We start from the raw sequence: 14,864 nt of genomic DNA on the forward strand, positions 1-14,864 counted from the left end.
AGAAAAATAACTCATAGAAACATTGTATACATTTCAACAAAGCAATTTGTGTGAGCTTCCATTTGCATTTTGTCCTGTCAGTGTTGTGTTCGACAACAACGTTGAAGCCCTTTGTAGGACCCACTTAATATCGATGATGCAGAATTCTTTGATTGCACAGAAACATCGGTATGTATTAGACAGCACATGGAGCACTGTATAGAACACACTAAATCCACTTGACATTTTTTATGATACCATTTTATTAGAAAAAGTTACAAAATTAAGTAAACAATTAAAAGCCAACTATCTAATTGCTCTATAAAATAAGTACATGGAATTATAACTTAAATAGATAAATACAGACGGCCATACGTGCCTTACAACAGTAGACCCAGTTGCACTGATTTGAATGTAAAACACAGAAGCCAGACATTTTAGTGTCTTAATGGCTTTTTGACCTATGACTCTCAGGTAGATGTTCCATTAATACGGTAATGGGAGAATGAGGCCCCTGTAACCTTGTCATGTGCAGAAGCCTTACTACTGCTCTCTGTGGTCCTGTCAGGTATCTATGGGAAACCTACTTGGCTTGGTTGTATGGATTAGTAATAGGTACAACACAACAGGTTGCCCATTGTTGAGCCAGAGTTAATGGATGGGAAACTCTGGATCAACAAAAAAAACAGAAATACCCTGAATAGGCCTCAGTTCTGCAACTGTACTTCCTTTTCTCTTATTGTTGTGCCAGGACCTCCATTCCATTTCTACTGTCATTATTTTATGGATTCAGACTTGTGTGAAGAGGGTCACCGAGTCCTGTTCTGTGTCTAATTCTCCTGGCAGGAACCTATTGCAATGACAAAAAAGACAGAGCAGAAGACAAATCAATGTTACTATCTATAGTCAACCAAATCCCTCCTTTTTAAGGTCCTTTCTGTCTTCGGGTATAATCATTAAACATAAAAAAAACAGTAAAACACCTGATTTCTGGATCATTCTCTGTCTGATTTACACCGATCAGCCATAACTTTATGACCACCTGCCTAATATTGTGTAGGTCCCCCTTTTGCCGCCAAAACAGCCCTGACCCATCGAGGCATGGACTCCACTAGACCTCTGAAGCTGTGCTGTGGTATCTGGCACCAAGACGTTAGCAGCAGATCCTTCAAGTCCTGTCAGTTGTGAGGTAGGGCCTCCACGGATCAGATTTTTTTGTCCAGCACATCCCACAGATGCTCGACTGGATTGAGATCTGAGGAATTTGGAGGCCAAGTCAACACCTTGAACTCATTGTTGTGTTCCTCAAACCATTCCTGAACCATTTTTGCTTTGTGTCATGGCGCATTATCCTGCTGAAAGAGGCCAATGCCATCAGGGAGTACCGTTGCTATGAAAGGGTGCACATGGTGTGCAACAATGCTGAGGTAGGTGGTATGTGTCAAAGTAACATCCACATGAATGGCAGGACCCAAGGTTTCCCAGCAGGACGTTGCCCAAAGCATCACACTGCCTCTGCCGGCTTGCCTCCTTCCCATAGTGCATCCTGGTGCCATGTGTTCTCCAGATAAGCGATGCACACACACCCGGGCCATCCACATGATGTAAAAGAAAACGTGATTCATCAGACCAAACCACCTCCTTCCATTGCTCTGTGGTCCAGTTCTGATGCTCACGTGCCCATTGTTGGTGCTTTCGGCAGTGGACAGGTGTCAGCATGGGCACCCTGACAGGTCTGCGGCTATGCTGCGCAATACACAACAAACTGCGATGCACTCTGTGTTCTGACACCTTTCTATCAGTACCAGCATTAACCTTTTGTAGCTCATCTGTTGGATCGGACCACATGGGCCAGCCTCCGCTCCCTGCATGCATCAATATGCTTTGAACACCCATGACCCTGTCGCCGGTTCACCGCTTTTCCTTCCTTGGACCAGTTTTGACCACTGCAGACCAGGAACACTCCACAAGGCTGCAGTTGTCTAGCCATCACAATTTGGTTGCTCAGATCCTTACGCTTGCCCATTTTCCTGCTTATAAACACATCAACTTTGAGGGCATAATGTTCACTTGCTGCATAATATATCCCACCCACTGACAGGTGCCATGATAACAAGATTATCAGTGTTATTTACTTCACCTGTCAGCAGTCATAAAGTTATGGCTGATCGGTGTTTGTGTTTATGAAAAACATTTCAAACAAACCAGTATATTTGGTCTGTTCAACCAGAGGGGTGTGTCCACTCACAGGTCCCAAGACGTTCCTCGAGGAAGCCAATCTGTTCACTGAGAGAGTCTATGCGGTCCAGCTGCTGGAAGGAGTGAGACAGAAAGCTTGTCTTCTCAGACACGCCCTCGTCCAGCGACATGGGGAACAGACTGTTGACGGGGGCCAGGACCAACTGGAGCTTCTGGAGACGTGACAGGGTTAGGTAAAGAGGTTTAGAAAAGAGAGGGGAACATATGCTGGAGTGTGTATGTGTGTGTGTGTGTGTGTGTATTTCTGTCTGTGTGTGTGTGGGTAATAGTAAAGGATTGGCGTACAGTCCTACCTGCTCTAGCAGCTCAACTCGGTTCTTCAGGCTCTGTACCTCCTCTGTGATGTTCTCAGCCAGCCCAAACCCTCCACCTGTAGACAAATACACACATATTGTCGACCACACGTATCTAAGACACACTGCAACTGAACACAGAGTTGAAAGTGCATTTATTATTAAAAGGCAGGTATTATTCTGCTGAAGGATGTGCAGAGGTGGTTAACCTTAGTGAGTATGACACATTAAGAGTTCTTCTAAAGACAGACTCCCTCTTTGATATAGATAATGGCTCCAACATCTGTGAGTGATTCATAACCAGACTGGGGATCTCAGTTTAATAGCTATGAAATAACCAGGAAGAAAACCAATGAAATACAAACTGGCTGGGGAATTGGGGTTGAAGATGGTGGGAAAACTCTAAACCAGCCTACAGAAGGGCTTGGGGATATGGCGACAGACACAAAATAACTGACAGAGAGGCCACTACGAATAGACACACAGTCCATCATGCCTTCTCTAAACTTGTGTGGTTCTGTATCAATTACAGCACCAGGAGTGGTAAGTTGGGTCGGCCTGAGAAAGACCAGCCACCAAGCGTCCCTAAGTCCCCCACGACAGGTCCCCAGAGCTAAGGGTTGAGCGCTGGGGTATGAACCCTGCAACTATTCCTGAATCTAAAGCCAGACTGAGAACAGCTCAATCCCTCCCAGATGTGGATTATTTAGACAAGAGAGGGAGAGGGGGAGTGGAGGAGAGCTGAAGCAGAGCGATGACCCCCAGCAGATGAGGTTGATAGAGTTGGAATGAGAGCGAAGTCGAAAGAACAAAAGCCTCAAGAAATGGGAGGGGGGGAGCAGTTGTTACTGTCTGATCAGAGCATTTATTTACGTTTGTCTCGCTGATCTTCATCAAGATGCGACGCCATGGATATAATAAGAAATTTAATCAAGACGATTCTGTCGCTTACGCTGATCCCGTGGCTGCTGGCCATACACTTTCCTGGCCATGAGAACAAAACCGTGCGGTGAGCTTGCACATAACCGCCCCCCCCCCCCAACCCCGTGCAACCCCCGCGTCACTTTCACTGAGCGCACATATCTGCCATGTGTTTTTCCCCGGCTGTTTTTCTCTTTCTGCTGATTAGGCAAGAGATCCCTCTAACCCTCATTCCTCCATCCTCACAACCTTCTCCCTGTTCACAACCTCCTCACAACCTTCTCCCTGGGGGGGGGGGGGGGTAGTGTGTCTCAATTTGGCTGAGGAGATCCATATTGTGTGAATTTGGTCATAACCCTTTCCTCTGGATAGACAGACGGCAACACAGGGAGGTTACAGAGGAGACCATTGGTTTTGGCGACGCCACCTCTCATACTATTTGTGCAGTACTGCATGTTTTTATGTCTTTGTGTTTCACCAATGAGTGTCAATTTATCATGTACACTTCACTACATCTGGAAAAAACGTTTTAAGAAGAACGGAGAACAAACGATCAGAGGAAAATAATAAGGTTTTGGTAGTGGTGCAGAAATGTTTTTTTTATTTAACAGATTGAGTCCAATATCAATATAATATCATCCAAAATGAATACTGCAATCTATCGATTTAATCCCTGATCTATCTAGAGTAGACAGACAGAAGAGGTGTAGTTAACATAATCTTTAGAGAAGGAATGTTCACCAAACTGCACTTAACTATCCTACTAAAGAGAGATGAATGGGAATTTCCTTGGGCTCTGTCCAGATTCCACACAAGGGGGAGTTTTAGCCTGTTGCTAAGTTACGCCATAAACAGCACATCTATGTGAACTTTTATTTTCCTCAGGTGACACGCAGCCGGTTAGAAAAAATATAACGTGTGAAAGTTCGGTACTGAAGGAACAACATTTGTTATTGTGGGACGTTTTCCTTCAGTTTAAAGGTAAGGACGAAAACTATGAATTAAATATCCACCTATAATTAAACATTAAATATCAGCCTGGTTCAGGTCACTGCCGTCTTCTCAACGCATACGGATCCTTTCCTGTTCCGTCTAGTTGTCTCGGTTTTCATCCTGGTTATCAGTGTGGTGCTTCAGGGTCATGTGACAGACAAACCACGCGTTGATGGTTTCTGACCGCGTGCGGACCATTTTGCAGTCTGTACCAGTCGCAGTGCATTATTACTCACGGTACGAGTTGAGTTTGGCATAGCGCGTACCAAAAGTAATAATGGACCGCGAGGCTGGACACGGCCCGGTCGGACCTCTTCGTCAATCCCACAGAAGGCCTGGCTGGACCATGCTGACACAACGACACTCTCAAGGAGACAGGTGTACCTGGAAAGGTGGAGGAGGTTCGGTTATCTTTTGCTTCCGCCTGGCTGGTGCGGGTAGGAGGTGCAGGAGGAGCTGGAGGAGGCAGGTTTTCACAGGAGTGTCTGTCTCCGGTGAGCCGGTAGCCCTCCCGACACGCACAGCGGTAGCTTCCTGGCACGTTCACACACCGATGGCCGCAGGGCTGCCGCTCGCTGCACTCGTCCATATCTGAGAGAATGACACAGGGGGACAGAGATAATGGCTTTAAAGATAATGGTTATGAGTGTAGGGCGGCAGGGTTAGTCAGATTATGATTGATGTGCGACGTGCAATATTTTAATCCCAAACTTAGAATTTTCGGTTCCAAAGATATTTTGATTCCATATTTTATCCAAATTGGGCAGCCCTACTTGAGTGTACAAGCTTAAGTGTGTGTGTGTGTGTGCGGGTGTGTGCGGGTGTGTGTGTTTGTTTTTGTGACTTGTCAGGACATTTTGTCCCCATAACTATACTAAAACCTGAACAATGTGACTTGTGGGGACATTTTTCATGTCCCCACATTTCAAAAGTCATTTTCTGGCTCAGGGTTTAGTTTTAGGGTCAAACTTACAATTAAAACTTACAATTTACTGTGTGGGTGTGCACGTGTTTGTGTGTGCGCACGCGTATAAGTGTGTGCGCATGTGTGTATGTGCGCGTGCGTGTGTGTATGTACCCGTTTCGCAGTGGCGTCCCATCCAGCCCAGAGGACAGGCACAGTGGTTAGGTGTTAAACATGTGCCTCCGTTCACACAGGACTGGCCACACACTGCTGGGGAGGACCGAGGAACATGAGAATGAGAAACACACACTCACACACACAGCCACCCTAACACAAACACACACCTTATATGTACAAAACATTTTCTGTTACTGCACATGCCAAACACACATGCTAAGAATGTGATGTAAGTCTAAATTACCATGGTTACAGTTGTGGGAGTGGAGTCTTTGCCAGCCTGGGCAGCATTCTGGGTAAGTGTGAGAGACTGGTGACGCTCTGGTCACCTGACGGTACGCAACCCTGTATACTGTTCTGAGGACACAACAGAGAGGAGGGATTGGACAGGGTCTGTACTGAGGACAAAACAGAGAGGAGGGATTGGACAGGGTCTGTACTGAGGACAAAACAGAGAGGAGGGATTGGACAGGGTCTGTACTGAGGACAAAACAGAGAGGAGGGATTGGACAGGGTCTGTACTGAGGACAAAACAGAGAGGAGGGATTGGACAGGGTCTGTACTGAGGACAGATCAGAGAGGAGGGATTGGACAGGGTCTGTACTGAGGACAGATCAGAGAGGAGGGATTGGACCGGGTCTGTACTGAGGACAAAACAGAGAGGAGGGATTGGACAGGGTTTGTACTGAGGACAAAACAGAGAGGAGGGATTGGACAGGGTCTGTACTGAGGACAAAACAGAGAGGAGGGATTGGACAGGGTCTGTACTGAGGACAAAACAGAGAGGAGGGATTGGACAGGGTTTGTACTGAGGACAAAACAGAGAGGAGGGATTGGACAGGGTCTGTACTGAGGACAAAACAGAGAGGAGGGATTGGATAGGGTCAGTACTGAGGACAAGCTAGCTACTGTAGGTTGGGATGGTGTCTACTGTCTGTTACGCTGTAAAGTAGCATTTGGTCAAATTCAGTTGAAATCGTCTGACTGCTGAGCTCTTCTCCATGCAAGCAAAGAAGAATGTAGAAGAAGTCATTTGAATTCACAGGAATATTTGGATAAACCGTGGAACACTGGGTACCAAGCACGCGTGACAGGGACGGAGGATGCCGTGGTTGACACCAAACCATTTCTGGATTCTGCTGTCTTACTGAAATCCACTGAAAATGTTTCCTGGCATTGTCCTCAGCCAGCCAGGCAGACATTAGAGAGAGAGAGATTTAAGGGGAGGGCAGAATGAGAGAAAAGGAGAAAAATAGCCTTATGACCTCAAATGAATTAATCAATCATATTAGTCTCATGGTGGGAAAGAAAGTTTATCGTTCCAGTTTTTGGCTAAGAGGAGTCTACTGCCATGCCCACATAACTGCTGAAAGACAGAAAACGAGAGAACATTTGAAAAAGCGAGAGAGAGAGAGAACAAGGGGAAATGGAAATTGAGGATAGAGATGAAGGAGGGAATGAATGATAGCGAGAGTGCGTAAGCACAGGGGGAGAGGTTGTCCAAGATAAACACAGCAGTGGTCTCTGTGGGCTGGCTGTTCATTTCCCGTAGTTACACAAAATGCTTGATATTTAGATTTCACCAAAATATGTACATTCTGACATGACCCACTTCTGCGTTTAAAGTGAGAAAAAGAGACAGAGAGAATCAGATAGAGGACAGGGCCAGTGCGTCTCCTCATCAACTCTGAGTCAAAACATATCAGAAAGGGTTCTCCTCCAAACCGTAGCCCAAATTACAAAGAAACAATACATAAACACACCATAAGGTTTTCTGTCTCAGATGAATGCAACGAATGAAGTTGGCTGAGGCCGATCTGCAGAGAATGTGCTTAATATGGTCCAGCTGGGGACCTTTGTTAATAAATAAAGTACCAGTTGAGCAGTTTGGTCGTTTGGGAAGAGTTAAATGGGGATTGATAAGGTCTGTGTGATGTGATTGACATGGTTCGATGAGGGGGGGGGGGGGGGCATTTGCAGTGACAGCCAATAGATGATTCTCTTACTTGTAGGTGCTACAGAGGCGGTGTCCCTGACACAGGGTGATGTAGGGTTTATGAACAGGCTGGACAAATGACTCTGTCGTCACGGCAACACTGCTGTGACGGACCTCTCTGCCACACACCCTCCTTCTGCAACAGACAAACAAGTAGGGGACACAGGTGAGAACCCACACACACACACAGAAAGAGACAAGAGGGGTACTCATATGTGAACTGTGGTTTCAAATCCTGGGATCACTCTTGTGAGCATTTTGTTTATGAATGACAGTTGAAGTATCAACTAAACGGCATATATTATTCAATTATGGCAGTCTTTGTTGTTAAATAGGTGTTAGGTTTAACAGCTTGCTCAGCAAGTCGTTAAAATCAATTTCATTCTTATTTTCTATAATTAACTCTGTGAAGTGAAGTAGCTGGTAGGGCTCTTTGTGGTTTAGAACATGAAATTACAACACTCACTGTCTATTGCCTGCAAAGCATTGACCTATACAATGTGCTGTGTCTGGGAACAGGTTGAGACCGAGTTTCAACCTGGGTATGGCATCTCTTTACCAGTCAAGAAATGAAACAGTCCATTAAGTGTCTTAACCCTGACTTGTCAAGACATGACCTTCAGGTCTCAATATGTGCAAGTGGTAGTTAACAGGCATGTAATTGATGCTGATTGGCCAACTGAGCATTGGCCACTGAGCATGTCAGAGTTGAGTCACCCCTAACCTTATATTGCCCTTTGACCTCTCATGAGGGTTCTAGTTTGTTTTGGTCTTTGCTCAAATCTCAAAGCTAGAACCTGCGTCTCCTTAGTGTTGACATAGCTGTAATATTCCCAGACATGCGGTTTGAACCTCAGTGGTCCATACGAGTCACAGACGCAAACGCTAAATGGTCCTTTGACCGGTCAGTACGCATTTACTCAGGGCCATGTAGCTGAGCTGCCCCAAAGACCTAACCAATAGGTAACAGCCAACGACAAACACAGGAAGTGGAATAGAGAGCGGTTACCCGTGGTGACCGTGGAACTGTGGACTGGCCGTCACATGGAGGATGAGGAGAGATGAGGAGAGGAGAAGTGTTTGGTACATGTCTCCCCCTTCTTTCACACGTCGCCTCGCTCTTTCCCTTACCCTCTCTCTCTCTCTCTGTCGGTAAGTTTCAGTCAGAAAGGAAAACGAGGAGGAAAGGCGGGATAAAGGCTGTGGCTCCCTATGACGTTAGAGCCCCTTGCTTTGTTCCTCCAGGACAAAGATGCCAGCTACCTGTAAGGACACACGGAGACAGAACACAAAGGTCAGGTGTCAGAAAGTGGAGACTTCTTTTTCGCTCATTTCACGCATTTCCGTCTGACATTCCCACTCCACATGTGATGCACAAAACCGGGCTTTGAACCCCACCCAGTAACATAGAGAAACCATGTAAACCATAAAATAAGTTCTCCCATCAGAGACCGCACTATCTTAGTCCACTGTCAGATCTGATGTTATAGGTTTCACTCCCCACACCGTTCTGTCGGACATCTCGTCCTGGGAGCGTAGGGGGCACTTGAAGACTCTCGGTGAGAACTTGAAGGCTGTGATAGCGTCAGCTGTGTTGTGTCAGTGAAAACCTCCCACACCGTCTCCTCCTCCCTTCCTCAACAGTTTCCCCCCCGAGTCGACCAGGGTTAGAAAGCAGAAAAGACCATCACGCTGCAGTGGAAGGGTCTGGACGGAGAACATTTAGACAGCGTTCGACACAGCGTTTCGACCGGCCTCAACCCATAAACCCTAAACCATTCGTTTTCACGGGACAGGTTGAGCACATTGATAACTGGCAGACTCGCGGCTTGACTTAAAACCTCAAATCGAGTTGTGGGGTGGTGGTGTGAAATAGAGCAGAGAGCAACATGCATAAAACGTCTAAGTTAAAACAGCTGATACGCATACTTCTATAATACTCTGAGGTTTAATATGGTAGTGAGGAGCTGGCTTGGTTACAACATTAGAACATGGTAATGGAATGGGTTTAGATCTGGAGTGGAGCACCGTGGGAGGTACCCATGCAGGAAGAGAGAGAGAAAGAGTGGTAGAATCAGAGCCTTCGAGGAACAGTACGACGTTTTAAACTGTACTATAAAAAATGTGGCAGTGATTAACATACCAGTACTGACGCTTATTTCACTTGACGGCAAATAACTCCTAAGGTTTACTGGATTCGAAAAAGTCATGATACACAGCTAGGTAACCCTCTCTGCCGTTTTTTTGTTGCCTCCAGTCTCCTTCCACCACTGCTCTTTGAATGAACAACAGAGCCCCTCACCTTGAAAAGCTTACCATAGCCAACCTATTTTTTGATGTATAATGTTACATCAAAGTGCTACAGTGTGCCTCCCTGGTTGGAGTACCCCTTCTACTGAGAACAGTTAGTTACTGTACCACCTCTACTGAGAACACAGTTAGTTACTGTACCCCCTCTACTGAGAACACAGTTAGTTACTGTACCACCTCTACTGAGAACACAGTTAGTTACTGTACCCCCTCTACTGAGAACACAGTTAGTTACTGTACCCCTTCTACTGAGAACACAGTTAGTTACTGTACCACCTCTACTGAGAACACAGTTAGTTACTGTACCCCCTCTACTGAGAACACAGTTAGTTACTGTACCCCCTCTACTGAGAACACAGTTAGTTACTGTACCCCTTCTACTGAGAACACAGTTAGTTACTGTACCCCTTCTACTGAGAACACAGTTAGTTACTGTACCCCTTCTACTGAGAACACAGTTAGTTACTGTACCCCTTCTACTGAGAACACAGTTAGTTACTGTACCCTCTCTACTGAGAACACAGTTAGTTACTGTACCCCTTCTACTCAGAAGAGTTAGTTACTGTACCCCCTCTACTGAGAACACAGTTAGTTACTGTACCCCCTCTACTGAGAACACAGTTAGTTACTGTACCTCCTCTACTGAGAACACAGTTAGTTACTGTACCCCTTCTACTGAGAACACAGTTAGTTACTGTACCCCTTCTACTGAGAACACAGTTAGTTACTGTACCCCCTCTACTGAGAACACAGTTAGTTACTGTACCCCTTCTACTGAGAACACAGTTAGTTACTGTACCCCCTCTACTGAGAACACAGTTAGTTACTGTACCCCCTCTACTCAGAACAGTTAGTTACTGTACCCCCTCTACTGAGAACACAGTTAGTTACTGTACCCCTTCTACTCAGAACAGTTAGTTACTGTACCCCCTCTACTGAGAACACAGTTAGTTACTGTACCCCCTCTACTCAGAACAGTTAGTTACTGTACCCCCTCTACTGAGAACACAGTTAGTTACTGTACCCCTTCTACTGAGAACACAGTTAGTTACTGTACCCCCTCTACTGAGAACACAGTTAGTTACTGTACCCTCTCTACTGAGAACACAGTTAGTTACTGTAACCACTCCTACTTTGTCCCCTCCCCAATACCTACAACCCCATTCTCATTGCAGCAACTCCCAACACTGTAGGGAGAGTTGAAGATTGTGACATGTCTTCCTCTAAGGAGCCAAGGAAATCCATGCTAAGGGTGCCACCTGATCCTTGGCCAGTATGCATGGGCCGGGTGAGCTGCCAGCCACGTCAGCCAGTCAGAGCCCTGGTGGTCAAAGGTAGTGTGCTATGTACGGAATAGGATGCTACTCGGCATGCAGAATGGAGCCAAAAAGTCCCAAGAGTGTTCTGCTTCAGGGGTTTCTATTTTAAACACCTGACCACCCAGTACATCTCTATATCTATTAACCCACAAACACTCTAATCTGGGAAACACACACAGATAGTGCGCGAGGCCAGGGTGACCTCACAGTGACCTGCCTCTTACGAGAATGAAGGACTAGCACATAATCAACACCCTCCATGTGGAGCTATAGCAGGAGGTAACTCCTGCCTGTTCTCATGTAGCCTCTGGCATTACACAAATGTGACCCAGAAGAGATGCACTTAGCCTGGGGCTTACTGGACAAGCAGCCAGCTTGACAGGAAACAGAATTAGCCTGCATCCAAACTTAGTGCCGGACTTTGGATCTTTGTTAACTTTAGAGTAGATGGAGTGCACCTCTGAAGTAGCCATGAAGCCCTTATTGTGAACTGCTGCATCGCTGTCTAAGTATCTAATGTGATCTGAGAACGTCACAGGCAGCTGTGAAGTACTGATGGCACTGAGGATTAGATTCTAGTTGAATGTAGGGCTATGAGACTGACCTCCGCAGCCAACAGCCAAATTCTCCAACAGGAAATAAAATGTTATTGGGTGAGATACAGATTATTGGGTGAGATACAGCTGACATCAACACATAATTGAACCTACCTCACTGTTGCTTCCATACAATATTTTTCTACAGACGTGATCCGGGTTTAGAGAAACAGCTTGAGACAAGAAGGCAGCCGATGTCTTGGTCCACCCTCCCGACACACTAGGCACAACACGATACTGACCATACATACACAGGAGACAAAGCACAATATGGCCCTACAGGCAGCAGCTCTCGCTTTACCCCAGGCTCCAATATGTGTTCTTTAAGGTTTACCGGTCACCCCATCCAGGCACAGAGGTCTATGCTGACAGAGAGAGAGGCTGGTGATTATGGTGGTTGCGGAGACCTTGGGAGCGTGTCTGTCCATTGTGTCTGTGAAGCCCTGGGTATAGTGGAAGACCTCTCTAATGGCTTCAGTGAAATCAGCATTCAACAAAACAGGCCAAGATCACAGGGTTGTGACGATGGATGGGTTATTGAGGGTTGGGTATGTGGAAGGACAGGCGGCTTCTGTCTGAGGGTTCCTCCCCAGGGGAAGATAGAGAGGGGAAGGCAGCCACGGCCAATTACAGATTCATTGAAAAATTTAAAAAAGATCCTATAGAAGAATGATCCTCAGGGCACACTGGTATTCAATCAGAACTCTCGCCAAATGCAAACACACTACTCAAATCAGATCCTGCCAAGCCAAATAAACAGAACAGCTACACCTGGGCTGATGAATGGCTTAATCAAGTTCTCTTAACTTGGCTAAATATTGAGCTAGCTGAGAAATTATAATATTTACATTGCTGGTAATGAGACTGGTATATCCATGCCATTGCATATGTGCCAAGACAGTCCGGATCATGGGACATGTCCCTCATTACTCTGGCCTAGTCAATGCATCGTCGTGGTAATAAAGTTGTCACCAGACACACGTTCACATTTCTTCCAGTGACCAACAGACGGCAGTATTTTACAATTAATCACAACACAAACACGCTTCTGAGGCAAATATTATCTTTCCATCTCTCTTTCTAAAAAACAGGCAAAACACGCACGCACACGCACACAAACACACACACATATTGAACAACGTTAGGGAATTAACGAAATATCCAGTTATTCTCAGTATAAACCATGTGTAAACGTTACTGAATATGTTAATAAGTCACAAAGAAAATCTAAAAGTGATAAGACTGCAAGCGGCATACATAGAATACATTTGCGCAATATACGCTGAAACTGAATGAAAGTAGGACAGTAATTCCTCTATGCTCCTTGTTGTACTGTGGCGATATCCTTCACAGTTTAATTTAGAGATGTTTCATATACAGCCAAGTAGCCAAAACATACTCTCCGAGTCCAAAATGTGAAATTATCATACCTTTTTGTAAAAAAGAAAATGATGCCTTTTATGTTCCACTTCCTGTATTAAACATCCCATGTGAGTTGTTTTGCATAGGCTATAGCCTAATAATTCTCTATCAGTCCACATGCAGGTTTTGTTTCGGTGAGTTGCCTACAAGCCTAGCCTACCAACTGTCAGAGTGCGGATGGGGTACCCGCGGCTGAAGCTCCTACAGCTCTAGCCATGGGTGTCCAGGGAATGTTGTTGGAGACGAAGGGGTACCCTCCACGTTACGTCATCAGAATTCATTGTAGGCTATTGCGCGCTAACACGGACAATAGCGAGTAAACTATAGTTTCGTTACAATAAGAAAGGACTCTTGAAAACGCTGAAGGCTATAGCTCCTTATGGCAAAATCCCCATGAAAACATGCATGAGTCTATTGTCAGCTCATATGGCCAGCTTACCTGGGGAAATTAGTAATACTTTCTGACAAAATATATTTTGTTGAAAGGTGGGATCAAATATAATGTGGAATGTAATAGTTGCTAAAGCCTATGTCATTCTCAGATGTCAGCTAGAAAACAAATATATATATATTTACCGTAAAAAATATTCGCATAATACTTAAAGAGTGCATTGAATGAATCACGTAGGCATATCACCTAAAGCATCAAGGTATTTTCCCAAAGTTATCCATCCCTCAAATACTGCCACTGTGACACACCCGCGACGTATTTGGTCTATTTCTATTTAAATGAGCATAACAGATTAGTATTTATGAGGAATAAAATATTCCCAAAATGCTTCACTGTGGAGATTGTATAAAGCCAAGGTCGATAGAAAATATAGGCTTTATGGAGGCAGTCCGATAATAATAAGACAAACAACCGTGAGGAATGCAAAAAAGTAATTTTGCCCATGTGGATCATGTGAATGGATGGCAGCTTCGGAATTGTAACGAGTAGCCACGTGTTATTACTAGAATCAATAGAGAAGGCCGGTGCAGGGCCTATTCTGTTTCGCGCCCATGGTCATGGTTGGCGGTGGCCGGATTGCGCTGAACCGATCCAATTGATGTGGCGTCTTTGCAAGAGGTTTATGTTTAGCTGTGCATGTGCAATATTGAATCTAATTCGGCCTTGATTTTCTTGGACTGGTGGCAGTAGACCTAGAAAATGGCTCATGGGTCAACTTTTCAACACATTCGAAATATAGAACATAGGTAGGCCTATAGCCTACTGGTAAACGTAAAAAAAAATCATTTTTAGGATAAACGAAATAATTAACCTTTCTTACCCCCTCAGTATAAGGTCATTTGGTGGTGCGTCTCTGCACGCGCGTTGAGCGGAGGCTCCCATGGGAACCAACCCGTACCTCTTAGCAGCCGGTTTGGAAGAGTCGTCCATTGTTAACATTTCTTATAAGCTTATCCCCACTGTTTTTATTAAAATAAAATCTCGACGTTAATTTGTAGACGCTCCCGTGAATCGACTGGCGAGAAATGAAATGCCTTTGGGCGTTATTCAGTTGCTTTTTATGCAGAGCTTCCTGTGGAAAGCAGGAATTGGATGGACAATCCCCAAACCGGAATTCCTGTGAGTGTTTCGCGCTGATAAAACCTTTCTACTACACAAACACTCTCCATCCTGCTCAAACCGCTTTGTGAATCACTTTTTGAAACTTTGTTCTGTCCACATTATTGCCTACAGTAAGGAGTTTG

General features: G+C 45.2%; 1 protein-coding gene across 5 annotated transcripts; it reads right to left on the reverse strand.

Moving 5' to 3' along the window:
• Nucleotides 1–15: 15 nt before the first annotated feature.
• egfl7 (EGF-like-domain, multiple 7) lies at nucleotides 16–14,635 on the reverse strand. Of its 5 annotated transcripts, none has more exons than XM_010878290.5 (9): nucleotides 14,441–14,635; nucleotides 8,532–8,785; nucleotides 7,533–7,658; nucleotides 5,771–5,883; nucleotides 5,524–5,616; nucleotides 4,830–5,036; nucleotides 2,532–2,608; nucleotides 2,185–2,390; nucleotides 16–829 (listed from the first exon to the last, which is right to left on the reverse strand). In XM_010878290.5, exons 2-8 carry the CDS (start codon nucleotides 8,609–8,611, stop codon nucleotides 2,202–2,204), a joined length of 885 nt encoding a protein of 294 aa, XP_010876592.2. In that variant the 5' UTR covers nucleotides 8,612–8,785; nucleotides 14,441–14,635; the 3' UTR covers nucleotides 16–829; nucleotides 2,185–2,201. The 5 variants fall into 5 exon arrangements, with proteins under 5 accessions (XP_010876592.2, XP_010876593.2, XP_010876590.2 ...); XM_010878291.5 differs by having other exon boundaries at nucleotides 2,228–2,390; nucleotides 5,524–5,619; XM_010878288.5 differs by having other exon boundaries at nucleotides 5,524–5,619.
• Nucleotides 14,636–14,864: the final 229 nt, after the last annotated feature.

Source organism: Esox lucius, chromosome 14 (genome assembly GCF_011004845.1).
Source record: "Esox lucius isolate fEsoLuc1 chromosome 14, fEsoLuc1.pri, whole genome shotgun sequence".
Taxonomy (NCBI): domain Eukaryota; kingdom Metazoa; phylum Chordata; class Actinopteri; order Esociformes; family Esocidae; genus Esox; species Esox lucius.